Source organism: Pipistrellus hanaki (assembly GCF_964339955.1).
Source record: "Pipistrellus hanaki genome assembly, chromosome: 7".
In the NCBI taxonomy this organism is placed as follows: Eukaryota; Metazoa; Chordata; class Mammalia; order Chiroptera; family Vespertilionidae; genus Pipistrellus; species Pipistrellus hanaki.
The window spans coordinates 66,780,909-66,799,726 of NC_140509.1; the positions used below are offsets into that span (position 1 = coordinate 66,780,909).

The 18,818-nt window shown below is 38.7% G+C and overlaps 1 protein-coding gene across 2 annotated transcripts in view; it reads left to right on the forward strand.

The window, feature by feature from the left end:
• Positions 1–18,818, forward strand: part of MAP3K5 (mitogen-activated protein kinase kinase kinase 5) — a 159,258-nt gene that overhangs the window by 36,480 nt on the left and 103,960 nt on the right. For both annotated transcript variants that reach the window (XM_084890655.1, XM_084890656.1), the window contains exon 2: positions 11,331–11,470. In XM_084890655.1, coding sequence (XP_084746781.1) covers positions 11,331–11,470 — 140 coding nt within the window. The remainder of the gene's footprint in view (positions 1–11,330; positions 11,471–18,818) is intronic.

Below are 18,818 nucleotides of genomic sequence, written 5' to 3' on the forward strand. Positions count from 1 at the left end.
GGTGGTTTAAGAAAATATTTTCTTTAATGCTCTTTCTAAAAGCAAGCTAATATGAAATCTATTTCAGGAATATTAGTAAAATGTAGATTACTAGTGGTAGAATTATGGATAGTGGAATTTGAGGTATTTTTTCTCTTACTTTTTTTTCATTGTCTCAATCTTCCTCTTCAAAAAATCACATGGGAGTAGAAATGGCCACGGAGAATACAAGTTTTTTAAATTTGGCTGCCTGGTTTAAACCAGTTCCCAGACAGCATTTGGAACTTTCAGTTCAAGACTGAGGGGCACATGGTCTGCTGTAAAATCAGCTCTGGCTTGTTGATGTCAAAAAGAAACTTGACCCTGGATAGGTATTTTCAGTAAGAAACAGCAGAAACATGAGAAGACAAAGATAAGCCCTGGGAAGGAGATGTAGATTCCAAAAAAGGAAAATCAAGAGGGGCATGGTAAAAAGAGGGACACACACACACACACACACACACACACACACACACCCCAACAGTGACCAAAGAAAAGGTAAAAAATCCCAGCAAAATGAAATGCATTTCACTGGGAGGACCAAGGGGCTAGAATTCAAGGGGCTGTCTTATCTTCTTGTCAATGCCATTCACACAGTTTCCCCCTTTGCCTCGGCCTGGGAGATTTGGAACATACAGTTCATGTCTGAAAATAATTTGAAGAACATCCAGTGCCAAGCTTAATGGAGTGGCAGCAGAAAAGGGAGGTACTTACTGAGTTTTTGGCAGCTGCAGGCTCCCTGCTGATACTGCCCATGGAAAGTGACAGCACAGTGAAACTAGAACTGCCCCATTGCTCAGGATGACAGTGAAGGGGGCATGACTAGAAGTACAGTAAGATGTAGACATAATCTGGGACTATTTGAAGCAAGCCAGGATGTGTATGGAGCTGGCTGCAGTTGTTTGCCCTGGTCTGCCCCCTTCAAATTCTAAAATAGAAACTACAAATATTAGTTGTTTCCATTTGGTCCAGGGCTTTTCTTGAAGATCTTCTTTAGTGGTTTTGTCAAAGCAGCAAAAGTGTTTGTTGAGAAGAATGAAACTCATTTTATGGATTTCATCTCTTGTTTATTAAACAGGAAAAATATAGGAACCTATCTATTAATTATTGACCATTCTTTTAAAAAATATATTTTTATTGATTTCAAAGAGTAAGGGAGAAGGAGAGAGAGATAGAAACATCAATGATGAGACTCACTGATTGGCTGCTTCCTGCATGCCCCCTCCCACTGGAGATTGAGCTCCAAACCCAGACATATGCCCTTGAGTGGAATCGAACCCAGGAACCTTCAGTCCGCAGGCTGATGGTCTCTCCACTGAGCCAAACCTGCTAAGGCTTGACCATTTTTGATGGTGGGAATAAGGTATGAAGGTACCTCCCAATTCATGGTCCACTCAATAATAATGGCTAACATTCATTGAGGGCTCACTGTTGTTCAGCCCTTTCTGTGACAGGACTGTTGTTATTCTCATTAATTAGAGAAAGAACCTGTCTGAGCTTAGGCCAAGGATGGGGTAGGGATTCAGGCCCAGGGAAATCCTGCAATGTCCCCTGCAGAGCTGGAGTGCAGACTCAGGCAGCTCCACCCCACCTCGTGCGAGGGACACCTGGCCATTTGTAATGCGTGGTCAGTGCTGACTATAGTAGGCCGTGCTGATTTCCATATCCCTTTATTTCTGCATCTCCTTCAGATCACATCACTTTGTTAGGGAAGCCCCACTAACCAGTCACTTCTCCCCGTTGCACTTTTTCAAATGCCCAGTATTTTGTATTCATCACACTTAGTACTGTTTGGATTTGTTTTTGTATGATTGTTTGAATGTCTGTCCTCCCACTAGATCATAAACTTTCTGAGGGAAGGGACTCTGTGCTTGAATGTGTGTATGCTTGTATTTAACTAAGTATTCCCTGGGCCTGGCATGTAATAGGGGTCTAGTGAACATGGGTTGACTAGCCACCTTCTGTGTTGGAGCTGATGTAGCTACAGGTCACTCTCAGTCCATTGTAGTTGCTACAAGTATAGGTATTTGTGCTGCCTGAACTCAACTCACAGTAATTTTAGTTCTTTCTCTCATTCTGTTTGATTGTTGATATACATATAGAAACAACTGCTGAGAATTCAGGAGATATATGTCGTGGGGTAGAACCCTGGAGTCAAAATAAGACCACTGGAGGCTGCTAATTGATTTTTTAAAAAGCAGGCAAGGATTTATTGAACTGGCCAGGACAGCCACAAGAGCACCACATGCAGGTGGAGTCCACACTCACGACCACACCGTTCCAGGTGTAGGCAGTCCTTTTAAAGGTCTAAACCACAAAAATTATCCTTTGTTCTAAATTCTAAATTTAAAGGCTGGGAACAGCCCTCAGGGTCGTTCCCAGCCACATCCTGCTGGATGTTGGAATGTGGACCTATCTTGCATTAGCAGATAGTACAGAAGCAGAGCTGAGCAAAATTAATCTCTAAAGGTTATCTGCCGTTTCAACTCCTGGAGCTACTGAGTCAATGGGAATCAATCTCCTGTAGTTCTGGTCCACAGGCACACACAGGAAAATTGCCTTAGCTTCCAGGCCTCAATCTGGAAGCTGCGGCAACTACCCTGTTGTTTCAGCAAGTAACTGAGTGCAGAAGCCAGAATAGCAGGGTCAAATTCAAACAGCAGTTTTTACCTAAATACGGTTGCTACCATACTTCAATATATAGCTCTCCTTGAAATGAATTAATTTTGTTAATTTCATTTGACAAATATACATTTTGTGCTCCCCCCTCCCTCTGAATACTTGGTGGCAGTAGCGATGTTTTGTTGACTTACTTTGTGGGCCAAGGGCTACCTGGGAGGCTCTTCTATGATGCAGAAACCTTTCCTGTAAGTGGTTTGTGTTTGTTTGTCTCTTCCTGCTTTAGCAATGTGAATTAAAAGTTGTTTCCTTACTATCAAATGCATCTTCTCCTGGGCTTTCCGTTCAGCTATTAAGTACCTCCTGCTCTCTAGTGCAAGCGACCAGGTACAGCTGTGGGGTTGCCAGTGAAGGGAGCTATGAAATGGGAAGAGATGTGAAACTCCCCTTGGGCCAAGGAGTAGGGAATACTCCAGTGACCCGCAAAGGAAGGGGATGTATTTAGTAATGCAACTTAGAATGTGTAAAGGCACAAGCAAATTGAAATATCTCTCTTCCTGTAAGAAGAAAGTTTTTACTGAAAAAAATCCCCCCCCCCCCGCCGCAAGAAAAAATAGTGCAGTTTATGCATTGCCTATAAACTTCCTGCAGAAAGACCAGATAGAGTGATGACCCTCCCCTCAGCCAGTGGATAGTTGTGCACATGTCCATCAGGTGGTGGAGCAGATAACCCTGGCAGAGACAAACTTCTGTGTTATGCAAGCACAGAGCAGCCAAAAATGCCTGTCCTTCCCCAGTCCCTGCGTACTAGAATGTCACCATTTCCCAAGGCTTCCTTTGAAGCTATTGCCTCTGCAGTGCCTCCCGAGGCCCCCATCAGAATTAATCACTCCTCGTTCTGTTCTCCCATGGAACATTTATTATTTAACTTGACCTTGGACGTGTGCAGCTCACATGCATTCGAGGATTATACGTTCATGGAAAAGCTGGTGCTGATTTCTTTGAGCCTTTCACACGGGTACCTTGCACAGAACAGACAATTAAAAAACAAGCGTGGGAGCAGAGTAAAGGGAGCATTTCCAGAGGGCTGTGGTGGCTGGGACTGAAGTAAATTTAAGAAGATCGCGTGATAAAAAGCCAGTAGAAGGAAATAACTTAGTAGGTAATGCAAGGAAGATGGCTGCCATGCCATTTCCTCCCTTGCCTATTAGCTCTGTCTATGGAACTGACTTATCCCATTTCCCCCATCGGAGGGCGGGTGAAGGGGTCTTTTCTTTCCTATCTTCATCCTAGTGTGGTTGGTCTTTAAGAGGTACTGACAGTTCCCTTTTAAAGTGACACTTGTATCATCACATTAAGGTGTCACATTAAAACAAAGAAAACTTAACTAGAGAGGGTGTGAACTCCTTAAGACTGACAGATTTAATTTTAGTTGGAAGGGGAAAAAAAGGACCCAGACTATTTCATTGCAGTCAGTTAAGGTCAGCCACCTAAGTCTGTCAGCAGCAAAAGGATTAACAATGAAGAATTTTAATTCTATGCACTCTTTCTAATAAGTCTTCCTCAAGCAGGAAGTGTTAACTCCCCCCACCAAAAATGAATCATTGCTCTCAAATGGAATGTCAACAAGTAAGCTGTGGAGTGAAGTCATTATTGGCAGACTCATATTTACACATCTGTTATGTTAACAGAATTACAGATACTCCTAGAAGAAGATGAATAAATTAAAACAAAAGGGTGCGCATTTTTACTAGAAGCTGATTATTTACGAGGTGTTGAAAGTGACTTGGACAAAGGAAGGAAAAGCAGGGCGTGTTTTGTAGATGCTGAAGAATCCTGACCTGAAGTTTCCACTTGCTGACCCCTTAGGCATCCTGGAGCACTGTGGGGCCCCAGGCACTTGCCTACACTGCGTTAAGGTCCCATTGGGTTGATGAGTGCAACCGATGACAGCCATAAATGCAAGACAGAAAAAAACAAAACAACAAAAAAAAAACTTTATCAAACTGACCTGCTCACCAGGGTAACTATTTCTGCCAAACAAGTTGTGTGCAAGCTGGGTTTCTTCCATTTTGCTACCTATTTTCTTTCTATAGCAGGAACTGCCTGGTGTTTATTACTTGCAGTTAAACTTCTTAAGGCAAGAGGAATAACACTGTTTGATAAAGAATACGTACACTAACAGTTTATTGTTTTCTTGTTGTTGTTTTTTTGTGTTTTTTTTTAATATATTTTATTGATTTTTTACAGAGAGGAAGGGAGAGAGAGAGCTAGAAACGTCGATGAGAGAGAAACATCAACCAGCTGCCTCTTGCACACCCCCTACTGAGGATGTGCCAGCAACCAATGTACATGCCCTTGACCGGAATCGAACCTGGGACCTTTCAGTCCGCAGACCAACACTCTACCACTGAGCCAAACCGGTTTCGGCTGTTTTCTTGTTTTAATATAGGAATTAAATTCCCATACTGCATTTTTAATCTCTAATACATAAGGACTCCAACCACAGTCTCTTAATCATCCTTAAAATTATTTCATCAAACATCCTGCCAATTGTCAAGAATTCTTATAAATGTAATGACTTTTACAAGTTTGTTTTGAAAGATGAGACAGAGGGCCGAAAACCAGGACTACAGGCTTTACTAGAGGAGAAGGACCCCTGCGGGGCTGCCCCCGCAAGAAGGAGTAGCAGCAGAGTGCAGAGGGGAACACACCTTTTGAGGGGAGGAATGGGAAGAGATGGGGCTTAGGGTACTTGACACGCGCTGATTGGTGGTTTCATATAAGGCACATGATTAGGCACTTAGGTACTTAGGAATCAAGGGCTTAGGTATTTGGCAGGTGCTGATTGGTGGTTCAATGTACAGTCCATATAAGGTGCCTGGTTAGGTGCTCAGGAATGTCAAGGCTGCAGATGCAGTTTACATTATACTCCGTTCATCAGTTGGGGGAAGGGAGGATCTATCATGTTTTCGTAGATTCCAAATAAGGTCGATGATGTTGCAATTGATAATGGCCCTTAGTTTATTTTAGTATCTAATTATCTCCCATCTCTCTCCCACATTCCTCGCTAACGTCTTTGTTGAGGAAACCAGGTCAGTTTTCTTGTAGAATTTTCCAGTCTGCTTTTGTTTATTGTATCCCTGCTTTAATAACTATAACTATTTAAGTAAACACAGCACACACACTCCACAGCCATTTCCCTAGACAGAATGAGATGAATATCTTCTTAATCAGAACAACCTCAAACATTAAAAAGTGCCACAGCCAGTTTTGCTAGAGCACACCATTAGGTAACATTCAAGTGTTCCCTGGCCTCTTTCTGTTGTTTCTGTGTAAATAATTATCCTATATAATAAAAGGATAATATGCAAATGAACCAAATGGTGGAATGACCAGTTACTATGATGAGCCCTGACCACCAGAGGGCAGACGCTCAACAAAGGAGTTGCCCCCAGCCTGCAGGCCCCAATTGCCTGGGTCTGCTAGCCAACTCTCGGTCCCTTTTTCCCCCCGCAGGCAGTCTCTGATCACTTGATGGAGAATGGGGAACTGGGGGTGGGGGGTGGCGGCTGCCATGGGTACCAGGCCAAGGTCCTCACCCTGCTAAGTGCCCCATACACAGAGGGTGACCCGCAGTAGAGGGTGAGTCCAGCAAGCAGGCGGAATGGCCAACCTCTTGGTCTCCCCCACTGGCCTGCAGGCTCTGATTGCCCAATGGCCAGTGGGGAACTGGGGTGGGGGCGGAAAAGATGGCCCTAATCACAGGCCAGGTTTTGGTACCATACCTGTGCACAAATTTCGTGTGTCGGGCCTCTAGTAAAGGTATAAAAAGTTAGGGGAGAATATCACTTGGGATGCATGAGGAACAATCAGATTTTCTTCAAAATTATCACAAATCAACTCTTGTAACCTACATAATGAAAGTACCAATTAAAACAGATGAATGGTTCTGATTGGCAGGGATAACATTGTGTAAGAGTCTTAGATATAAAGAGCTATTCTGTGTGTTTGGGAACTTCACTGAGGCATAAATGCAGGCAGCTTTGATGATTTAATTAAACTAAATATGAGAAAATGAAAAATAGCATGCACCATAACCACAATAGAAACTACAGTAAACTCTAAAAAAAAAAAAAACCTTCAAAATTCTCTTGAGTACCTCTCTCAGTATCTAATGAAAACATATTGATTATTTAAAGACTGAAATGTATTATATAAAATGAGTTTATAGAGATCAAAATTGATTATTGTAGACTCTTAAACCCAGCATACCTTTGGGAAATATTATTATTTCAAGAAGAAAAAGTTTTCTGTGGTGTTATAGAGATGTTCGCCAGCAAAGCAGCCTTATATCCCATTTCTGTCACAGAATAAACCTGAGTTTATTTTCACTTATATTTTTCTTACATTATGTACTCTATAGATCACTTGACTTGGTCTATTGTTATTATCATAACATTAAAAAATAAATTCTTAAGGTATAAAGTAGACTGTATATTAACTTAGAAAGAGAATAGCACTTTGATATAGGACCTATTTGTATTTCTTTAATAAGCAAAATTTTGTAGGGGATGGTGTGCCTGTGGCCAGGAAAATATCACTTTATAAAGTACTTGGTATGCATTAAAGATATAAATTGTGGTTTATTTATTTTCCTGTGTACTGATATGAAGGATTCACTGAAACACTGAATCTCGTTAGAGTATTTACAGGGCTCCCCTAATGACACTAAACCACTATCAAAATCCTGTGTGCTTGAAATTCTTCCCTAATATGATTGAAGGATTATTTATTTGCTCAGTATTCCTGTGACCAAAAATCTTCCTGTGGCAAGATTGAGATTTTAATGTGAGGCTTTTGTCTGTGTCCCTTAAGCAGAATAAAGTTGAAATTTATTCCCTTTTTATGCTATGCTCCTTGCTTTCATTTTAGGCAGATAGAAGTAAGGGGGGGAAAAATAGAGCTTTTGGTTTCTGTAAAGTTTGGGTCCACATCTTGCTTTTGTTACTTGAATAGTTAGCATTCTTACGAGGGTAAGTGATTGAAACATTAATCTCCTATGTATGTGTGCTCTTTCCCCCTCACATTCTTTAAAGTGGGAGCATCATGACATGAATTCTGACAACTATTGCCTGGGCAGGGGGACTGTAATTCTTACAACACCCATCTTGTTTGGTTCCATGTCCTCCTTTTTCTCCCTGATTCTAATCTCCCCGCCCCCATCTCTTTCTCTTTGATCTCTTTCTCCCCTCAAAGTTTCTCCCTTTTCTTCTACCACCCTCCTTTTGTAAGGCTCTCTTTTTTTCTTTTTCTTTTTTTAAAAAATATTTTATTGATTTTTTACAGAGAGGAAGAGAGAGGGATAGAGAGTTAGAAACATCGATGAGAGAGAATCATCAACCAGCTGCCTCCTGCACACCCCCTACTGAGGATGTGCCCGCAACCAAGGCACATGCCCTTGACCGGAATAGAACCTGGGACCCTTCAGTCCGCAGGCCGATGCTCTATCCACTGAGCCAAACCGGTTTTGGCTGTAAGGCTCTTTTTTTAAAGGCCAGTCTCTGGAGGTGAAAATGTCCTTCTGATTACCTACCTTCCAGGCTTCACTTTTCAGATTAGAAAAGCCCACTTCAGTATAATTATCAAACAAGCAAACTAGGGCTGGGGCAGGGACACTGTTTACATTTGCTTTAGCAATATAAGATGATTCATGTTTGAATCACTGTGCATACATCTATTGGAGATTAGTGATGAGGAAATTATGGCTCAAAGTATACTGTTGACACAAATATGCATGGTATGGTTAACCAAATAATGTACAAGAAAATGAAGTGATAGTTGTGAAATTAAATGACTGATAATTTATAGCAGAAATTGCCAAACCAATTCGGGACAACTATGATAGATTATTATTCTATCCTTCCTAAAAATTTCAGCAACACTAGCTGCACAATAGGGATTTTGCAATTTCCCAACATTGTATACTTGCCAAACTTTAGAAAACTGACTAGTTAATTTTTATTTAACTTTTAAAACAGATAACAGAAAATCTTTTATATAAAAAGTGCTCAGGATATTTTTTTAACTAAATTGGGTCTTCTTGAGGATTAATCCATCATGACTGGGTGGGATAGTTTTATGTGATAACTTGGGAAATTTCTATGGAATTTTGTAGTATTTTGTAGACTAATACAAACTAAATCACTACTGGGGCTCTTGCTTTGTCATAGTGATCTGATGTCTAAGAAAAACATTTGAATAGATAAAAAGGAATTAAAATTAATGACTTCCTTCAGTTGTGTTTTTCACAAGCAGTAGCAGGTCGGTCGTGTGGGATATTTAAATAACAGATGTGGTATTATGAAGGAAAAATTAAATAGATAAGAAAAAGAAACACAGACCATGAACCACTGTTATTTGATGACCCCAAATACAATCAGGCACAATAGTTTCATATCATTGCCTTAAAAAGTTATTATCTTATCTAATAAAAGATTAATATGCAAATTAACCACCCCTCCACTACACACAAGCCACAAGCCTATCAAGAGTGAGTATGTAAATTAACCCAACCAAAATTGCTACAGCCACAGAGCAAGCAGGAAGCTTGGGTTTCCCCAGCAATGGAGGAAGCTAAACTTTCAGCACATCCTGGTGGCCCAGGCCTCCACTCAAGGCTATAAAGTTTCAATTATAGAAGATATATATATCCCAACAAAAATGGCAGCAGCCACAGAGCTGGAGAGAGCAGGAGGCTTGAATTGCCCCTGCAATGGAGGAAGCCAAGAGTCCATAGCCCTGGCCTGCCTTGGTCTCCATTCAAAGCTACAAAGTTTCAATTATAGAAGATAAATAAATCCCAACAAAAATGGCTGCAGGAAAAAAAAATGTCTGCAGCCAAGGAGCAAGCAGGAGGTTTGGCTCTGCTCCAGGCTACAGTTTCAATTATAGAATATAAATAAATCCCAGATATCAGGGCCTCCGCTTGGGTCACTTTCCTGCCTATGTCATTGCCTAATTTTTTATTGTAGTGTTTTTATGGTTGCTTGTTTTAATTTGACCAATAAGAGATTGTTTCTAAAGATATTAGTAATCTATTACATATTGCACATATTTTCTAACAGTATCATCTGTTAAATTTGTTATAAGGTATAGTAACATCTTAATTGTGAATGGGATCTATTGTACTGTTATATTTTTCAAATGCTTACTGTGATTATAAAGGAAGCTTATGGTTTTCATAATATGTTTGTATTTTGATACCTTATTAAATTACATTATTACTTACAATAGTTATTTGGTTGATTCTTTTGAGGTTTTTTTAGTTGACAGCCATAACATTTGCAAATAATGATAATTGTGTATTTTACTTTATGGAATTGTACCTCCTTACTTTGTTAAATCTTACTACATTAATAGGGAATTTTAGAATGTCACCTAGTAGTAGAATAGTTGGCAATCTTGTCCTTTTTCTAATTTTCTTGAGAATGCCTATATGCACAAGTAGGCAGGTAATGTGAAGCATGTATTATTCTTCATTTTAATTTTTTAGCTTGTAATTATTTTTAACAATAAATAGATTTTGAATTTTAAAGCACTTGGGGCATCTGTGAACTTGTTGATGGTTCCCCCCCCCCCCCCCCCCCCAGTGAACCACCCTTGCATTTTCAAAGTAAATTTTAAACTAATGACTTAGTGTTCTAAACTAGAGGCCTGATGCATGGATTTGTGTACCAGTGGGGTCCCTCAGCTTGTCCTGCGTGGATCAGGCTGAACCTGACTCTCTGACATCCCCCAAGGGATCCTGGATTGCAAGAGGGTGCAGCCAGGCTGAGGGACCCCACCAAAATCTGTGCACCGGGCCTCTAGTTTGCATATAAGATATTTGGTTAATCTCTTCTACCCTCCACCCTCCCCATTTCCGCTGAGATTCATCAGTCTGTTCCATGTTTCCATGCCTGTGGTTTCTGCTCCTGCATTGAACATCTGCTTCCTGGTAGTCAGTGCACATCATAGCTACCAGTTGAACAGTCAGCTGGTCGGCTGGTTGCTTCAGCTTTTATATATAGAGATACTTGGTGAATTTTGTTCATTTTTCTTTCATATCTTTGTGTATAAATGAATTTAAGACTAATCTGAATTTTATTTTGTGACACTTATCAATTTTTGGTCTCAGATTAATACTACCTTGGTGTTAGGCATTTCTGTGCTTTGAAAGAATTGTATATGTGATTATATCCTCTTTCTTAGTCATAATTTTCTGTACATTTGCTTTCCATTTTTCTTGATTTATACTTGCTATGAGCATGCTAGATATTAAATACATCTCTGGATTAAATCCCAATCTTACCTATTTGCTTTTTAAAATCTCATTTTATAGTTATTACTTATTGCTTCCCATGGATCTACTTCTGCAACCTTAGTTAACTTGTTTTAATGTTGACCAATGCAAACTCTCCTTAATTTGCAGCAATTATGTCATCTCTTTCTTGTTTAAAAAAAAAAAAAAAATGCAGTTTGGCTACTTTTTATAAAACCACTTCCCGGTCGAACTGCAAATTCAAAATTTAGTGGTAAATGCAGAGGGAAAATTCCCATCATTTCTTCATTTGCTGTTATTGAAACCAAAATGTGCTTACTGGGCATTACTTAGGTGTCATCTTTGTGGGAACTTTGTTCTCTGTTTGCAGATATTGCTGTGGTGGAGATGAGTGATGCCTTCCGGCAGCCGTCCTTGTTTTACCACCTTGGAGTGAGAGAAAGTTTCAGCATGGCCAATAACATCATCCTCTACTGCGATGCAAACTCAAACTCCCTGCAGTCACTGAAGGTACCTCACTTGTTACTAAATAGTTACTTTAGGCACCAGTGTTGTAGGGGTACCTCTCTGTCATCAAAAAAAAAAAAATTTAAATAGATTATTTATTGAAATGATGTTAGCTAAGTTGTGAAAGTTATATAGAATTCAATGTAGAAATTTGATGGTACGCAGATAGGAAAAAACTTAATGTTGAGTTCTGAGCTCCAGTTAGTGTTACACCTGAGTAGATTGTGTTAATAGGAAGTCAGTACACACACTGGAGGAAGACGAAGAGATTGCATAAGGTGTGGTCAAGCTTCATGCTGTCACCATTGGGGGTTTTGTTGGATGCACCTGCCTTCAACTAGAAATACTATGCTACCTACTGAAAGTACTCCAGAAATTATGTATCACTAGAAAATTAACATCCTTTTCACAGGGATATGATTTCAATTAAGATAAGAAAGGGGGGGATAAAAATTCACTGTATTTCTCTACAAAATTCAGTGTATCCCATCATTCTCTGCATTTTAGGAATCTAATGATATGAGGGTATATCCTCCATCCAAAAAGATTGCCTGGAATGCTTTTGCAAGGCCAGGTGACATTACACTGTGTGATTCTTTGAAAAGCATCTAACAGTTCAGTGAAACTCATGCTGAGCCTCATATTATCATTTCCTTTGTGAAACTTCTGGTTTGCTTTCTGTGCACTTTTTCATCTATATCTTTCAGTTCCCAAATCAAAGCCAGCCGTGGTATGTGGAGCCCTAAAACCCGGAGCCATATTCCTAATGGCTTAGTAATTGTTATATGAAGATCTCTAACCCCCAATCCATGCAAAAAACGTAGTAGTATTTTGCTTTTTTGTGAGTATCTAAAGCTTGTATGCCTTTCTCTGAAAAATCTTTAGTTCCTTTTAGGAAATGCATTTTCTAGATGTGAAGCATTGTGCTGGGCATTGATAGGCTATCCCTTTTCAGAATGCTCTGAATAGTCCTACGAGATAGATATATCCCTACTCTGCCTAAACCTCTTTTTCACCTGGAACAATTCTTTAAGAACCCCTGACTTGATTTTACCCCAGTTTTACTCCTTTAATTAATAGTTATAAAGTTTTGTGATGGTGTATTTTGCATTATGCTTAAATTGACTTGCTACTATTTACAACATATATTGCAGTTGATGAAGTGAGGTTATTTTATGTGATATTTTATTCAATATTTTTTTGCATTAAGTTTATTTTAAGCAGGCAATATTGTGTTGGACATTTTCACTTTACATTATTTTTATTCTTGCCCTACTGATGATATCTGGTAATTATTTTATGAACATTCTTTACTTGGGGAAATTTTTTAAGTGAATTAAAATTAAATTTGAGAAAGAGATAAAGCCAACCTTATCAGAAATTTGTATTGAACAACTAAACTGATACTACATTGCTTTCAGCTACACTTTGTATAGAAGCGTTATTGCTATTTTAATAAAATAATTCTTTAAAAAGACTAATCTACCTAAAACATGCTTAGTTAGCCAAAACCGGTTTGGCTCAATGGATAGAGCGTCGAATGGATAGAGCGTCGGCTTGGGGACTGAAAGGGCCCGGGTTCGATTCCGGTCAAGGGCACGTACCTTGGTTGCGGGCATATCCCCAGTAGGGGTTGTGCAAGAGGCAGCTGATCGATGACTCTCTCTCTCATCGATGTTTCTAACTCTCTATCTCTCTCCCTTCCTCTCTGTACAAAATCAATAAAATATATTTAAAAAAAAAAAAAAAAAACATGCTTAGTTAGCTTGTACACAATAGCTGCTAGTTTTTGAGCACTTACTATGGGCCAAGTACTAAGTGCTTTATCTGCATACATTTTCACAGTAAAGTTTTAAAATATCCCTGTGAGGTATATATTCTATCACTATTTTATGAAATTGCAAATTGAGGCTCAAACAAACTCAATCATTTGCCCAAGATGATATAGCTATTAGGGACCAGGTCAGTGTGGCTGCAAAGTCCATCCTCCTTTCCCACTCAACTTTATAGCAGTTGCTTCTAGTTAGAAGATCAGACATTCCTGCTAAGTGTGTTTATTTTAAAAAGCCCATCAACTGTGTCTCCTGCATTCCACGCAAAGCCATTCTTTCTTTCCTGGTCTTCCTTCTATTAATTTAAGCTTCTGCCATTTTTTAATTTAGTTTGTTCCTAGCCCAAATGGGTGTCTGAATGCAGAGGACCAAGGTCTTTGGGATGGAAAGTGGTTTTTTTTTCACTGTAATAATTTCCTCTGAGTTCAAGAAATTCCTCCTACTATTGAGATAAGTCTGTGTATGTGTGTGCCTGCTTAATTTTATTTATTCCTGTTGCACTTAGTTATAGGTGTAACTGTTATCTCTGCCATCTACCAATAAAGAGGAAAACTGCTATGAAATAAGGGAGAACAAGAGATATTTAGAAATAATATGTATGGATATTTGTGGAATAGAATTGGAGGAGAAGACGGGAATCTTCAACTATATCTGTAATATTATATGTCTAAGTTTAGGTGGTATATACAGGATGTATGATCATTTTTATACATTTGATATACTTGAAATAGTTCATAACTAAGATGAACTATTTCAAGGATAAATAAAAAAAAAAGGAAAGAAAAAGGTTGCTGTACTCTGTCATTTTCTGTATCCATCAGGATAATTTACATACACATTGGGCATTTGAATTACAAAATACTTTAATTTCTTTTTCCCAGCTGCGATTAGAAAGCCTCAGATGTATTTGGGCTTTTTTGCACTAAGATATCTTTATTCCCATTTTATCCATGAGAATGAATGTTTCTCTAGAGATCGATGTGCATATCAGTTAGTGCTGACATAGTTTTGTTTTTTTAAACAGAGTGATTATGTGAGATTATCCCTTGTTCAAGAAATTTAGTTGTATTTTTCTTTTTAATCATTAGTTGAAAAGTTGCTTTACCAATGGATTTTCCAGAAATTACCTCTTTCCCCAAACTGACATGAATGTCAGGTAGCGCAGAAGAAAGTTGAATCATTACTGAAATAAGTAAAGTAAAAGAACAAGAGTGTTTGATTTTTCTGTCCAATGTTGTAAATTATGATGATTGTACCAGTCTCTAGTAAATTGGTGGGGACACCAAGGTAAGTTTTGCAATTAATAATAACTTGAATTTCAATTGAATCTACTCAGATTCCAGAGTGTTCTTAAACCCATAAAAACTTTTATTTTGCTTTTACATTATGACCTCCTTTTCTTAACATTTTATCTCCCTTACCAAGGTAAATAGCTAAGATGAATTTAGTTTTAGGTTGAATTTAGTATATGAAATTAAAATTTATATTTTTCCTAAGGATTTGATTCTTTTACTTTAACAATTACTTTTTACTACATTCTTTTCAATACTTGAAAGTAACACCTAACTTGCTCAGTGGTACAGAGTATATGGTAAATATTAGGAGAGACGGTAATTTGAAAGTATGATCCTATAAAGTAGTGTAACAATTTGTGCACTAGAAGCATTGGCCCTGCCCCTTTTAACAGTGCTGCCTCTGGACATTCCCTCAAGTGGCTTGCTCACTTGAGGACCCACCATTGATTTGTAAACCATGGGCCTCTATACTCTCTCTATCCTGTTCAGCATAGTCATCACATACATTTCCTCTTACTATTTCATGGAAAGTTTTTTCCATTCTGTTGGCAGAAAAAACAAACTGTCTTGTTCTTTTATTTTACTTATTTCAGAAATGATTCAACTTTCTTCTGAGCTACCTGGCATTCATGTCAGTTTGGGGGAAGAGGTAATTTGGGGGAGGAGGTGTTAAGTTATACATGTGAGCACTGCTGTATCAAGATTTTTTTTTTACCATCTTGAATTGACAAACTAGATTATTTATTTAGAGGGAGTGATTTCGTAGTTGTAGAATCCATCCCTGAGGTTTTGGAAAGGGCTTGGGACTGGAGAATCCAGTTTTCTTTCATGTCAATTAATAATACTCCATTTTATAAGAAATTGTTACTGGATAAGGTATGCCCTTGCTGTCCTAATTCCTCCTTTACCTTCCTATCCCTCCCACCCCCAGCTCACTGTTGTAGCATTTATTACCATTTGTCAAAGGGAGAGGGAACTCTGTGCTACACTGTAAATGGAAGAGGTCATCCTATCACTGGGTTAGCACCAGAATTTGTTATATGTTTAGAGACTTTCATCACAGGCCCATGCGTTTGAATACCTTACAGAGCAAGAAGGAATATCTCTGCACACAGAAAATGAGAGTCAGAAAGCCTCCTGACTCCCACCCAAATGGAGCAAATTCTGTTTCCTTTCATTTATTGTAAATTAATGATCCTTTCATTGGAATTGATTTTTGTGGCACTCCAAATCACCATCCCATTTGAGTCCTTTTAGAATGCACCCTTGAAATGATTATTGAAATTTAAGAGTAAAATGTAATTTAGTACACAGAAATTCATTATACCTATAACTTTTCAACAATTCATTTTTTTAAAGCAATACCTGTACTTTAATTAGATGGTCCAATTAGGCATTGCTGAAAGAAACAGCTGGTGTCAAAGAAGAGGAAGTTAATTATAATTATTGCAACACATTATAAGGAGAAGTTCTTCTTAGGGAGCTATTTCAAATGCTGTGTGTATAAAAATGTCACTCATCAGCATCCCAACCCAGTTTAAAGACATGTTTCTACTTACAGTAGAGTTCTCCCACCAAGATATATTTATTAAACAAGAAACAGAATTAAGACGGAAGGCCAGCCAGCAGGGTTCGATTCCTGGTCAAGGTATATGCCTAGGTTTTGGCATCCCCAGGATGGGGCATACAGGAGGCAGCCGATCACTAATTCTCTCTTATCATTGATGTTTCTATCTTTCTCCTTCTCCTTCTTCTCTGAAATCAATAAAAATATATTTTTTTTAAATTGAGGGAAGTAGACTAGAATTTCTTTTAGGATTGCTTTCCAGCTTTGGTGCAATTTAATCTGACTCTTGGTATAGGTTGTTTTAATTGACAATTGCTTATATCAAGAGAAGGATGTGTTCTTACCCCTGATCACAAAACAACACAGGTACAAAATGTTTTTATATCTGGAAATACAGGAGTTGAGTTGTGATTGTTTGCTTTGATAATATTAATACATACAGCTTTAAAATGCTTGAAATACTTTCATAAACTTACTTCATTTATTTAAATACAGCCCAATGAAATAGACAAAGTTAGGTATTTACTATATAGATGGGACAGATAGAAAATATTTTCTTAACAGATGAGAAATAAACTTAGAGCCCTAACTGGTTTGGCTTAGTGGATAGAGCGTCAGCCTGCAGACTGAAAGATCCCAGGTTCGATCTGGTCAAGGGCATGTATGTTGGTTGCGGGCACATCCCCAGTTGGAGGTGTGCAGGAGGCAGCTGATCAATGTTTCTCTTTCATCAATGTTTCTAACTCTCTATGCCTCTCCATTCCTCTCTGTAAAAAAAAAAAAATCAATAAAATATATTTTAAAAAAAGAAGTAAACTTAGAGAGATAGAAGGACTTAGAGGCACACACAGCTAATAAATGTCAGAGCAGAGCAAACCCCATGTTCTTGGAGTTGTCATCAAGGACATTTTCATCTAAGTCTGTCTATAAATGTCATATGTCCTATAGAAATATGATTTTCTAGCTTTTTGTTAGATTATTGAGTCGTATTTCTAACCTTGAGCTTTTATACTGGTATATGCATAACACGTAAGCACAAATGTAATTAGTTTTCTTACATAAAAGATGGGTCAGTTCTGTGACACCTGTGTGGGAGGATTCTTTCTAAGCCTTCTCAGCTTTATTTTAGTAGCATGGGGGAATGGCAAGGTGAGTCCTCTCTTGTCAGTGAAGCCCAGGGTGTTCACAACAGCCAATCTGGTATTTCCCTGTCCTCCTTTGAAGCGCTGAAATTAGGAAGAGGATGGAACTGGGGAGTATAAGAAATCTCTCTCTTCTCCCCAACTTTAGTGGGAAAAATTGCCACGTTCTTCTGGGACAGAAAGAGGGGTCAGACGGGAAGACCAGGAAAGTCACCAGCCGGGGGCTATGTTCTTCCCTGGCCAAGAACTCCCAGCGCCTTGCCTTTCTTCCTGAAATCGGGATCCTGGGTGCTCATCCTGCTTCTCCCACCCTGAGTGGATTCGACTTTGCAACCCCACACCAGCTGTTCCCACTTCCTTCCTTGGCTGTAATTACCCACATTTTAGGCACAAACATGTTCCAATTTTGGAGATATTCCATTTATTTATCCTTAAAATGACCTCTTCAAAGTTAATTTTTCCCAAATAGCTATTAAAAGTTGTCTTCATCTTCTCTTGGAATGAGACCTAAACTAGATTTTTTGTCTTGCTTCATTATTTGGTTATCAAAGGATACTGGAAAATTGAGGGGGAAAAACACACACACACTTTTTTTTTTTTTGCTTATTTTTGGTACCACTAAAGACTATACTGAGCAGAAGTCCCCTAAAGATTTCATACATAATACCTTAATGAAAAAATGAAGAAAAAAAAAGATTTCATACAATTATGAAGTTGTAATGGGGCAATGCATCTCCAGAAACATCCTCTGATAAGGAGCTGAAATTTATATTTATTTATTTTAAATATATTTTATTGATTTTTTTACAGAGAAGGAGAGAGAGGGATAGAGAGTTAGAAACATCAATGAGAGAATCATCGATCAGCTGCTTCCTGCACACCCCCCACTGGGGATATGCCCACAACCAAGGTACATGCCCTTAACCAGAATCGAACCTGGAAACCTTCAGTCCACAGGCTGACGCTCTATTCATTGAGCCAAACCGGTTTCGGCTATATTTATTTTATCTTTATATTTCTAGGCACCTAGATGAGATACTTCCATGAAGTGATGTGAAATATGGCAGTTGTGTCTCAAATTTATTCCCGTTCCTTCTTTTATTTATTTTAATGGGTTTAGTACAAATTAAGCTTTCACTATTCTGCTTCAGTAGGTAGATAGCTTTTGAGGTCTTGTTTGCTATTTATTTGTATGAGTTAAAATGCACAAATAGTATTGTTTTTGTCTTTTCAGTTGTTACCTCATTTGAAGTTATATCATAAACTGAGTGTCTTCTTCAAGAGAACAATTTATATCTAATTAGCTTCTATAAGACATAAGCAATAGTTCATAAGAATTCAATAGATTCCTATACTGCTCACCTGCCTTCTGCCTGCCTGATTGCTCCTAACCACTTTCCCCTACCTGCCTGATCACCCCTAACTGCTCTCCCCTGCTGGTCTGATCACCCCTAACTGCTCTCCCCTGTGGTCTGATCATCCCTAACTGTTCTCCCCTGCTGACCTGATTGCTCC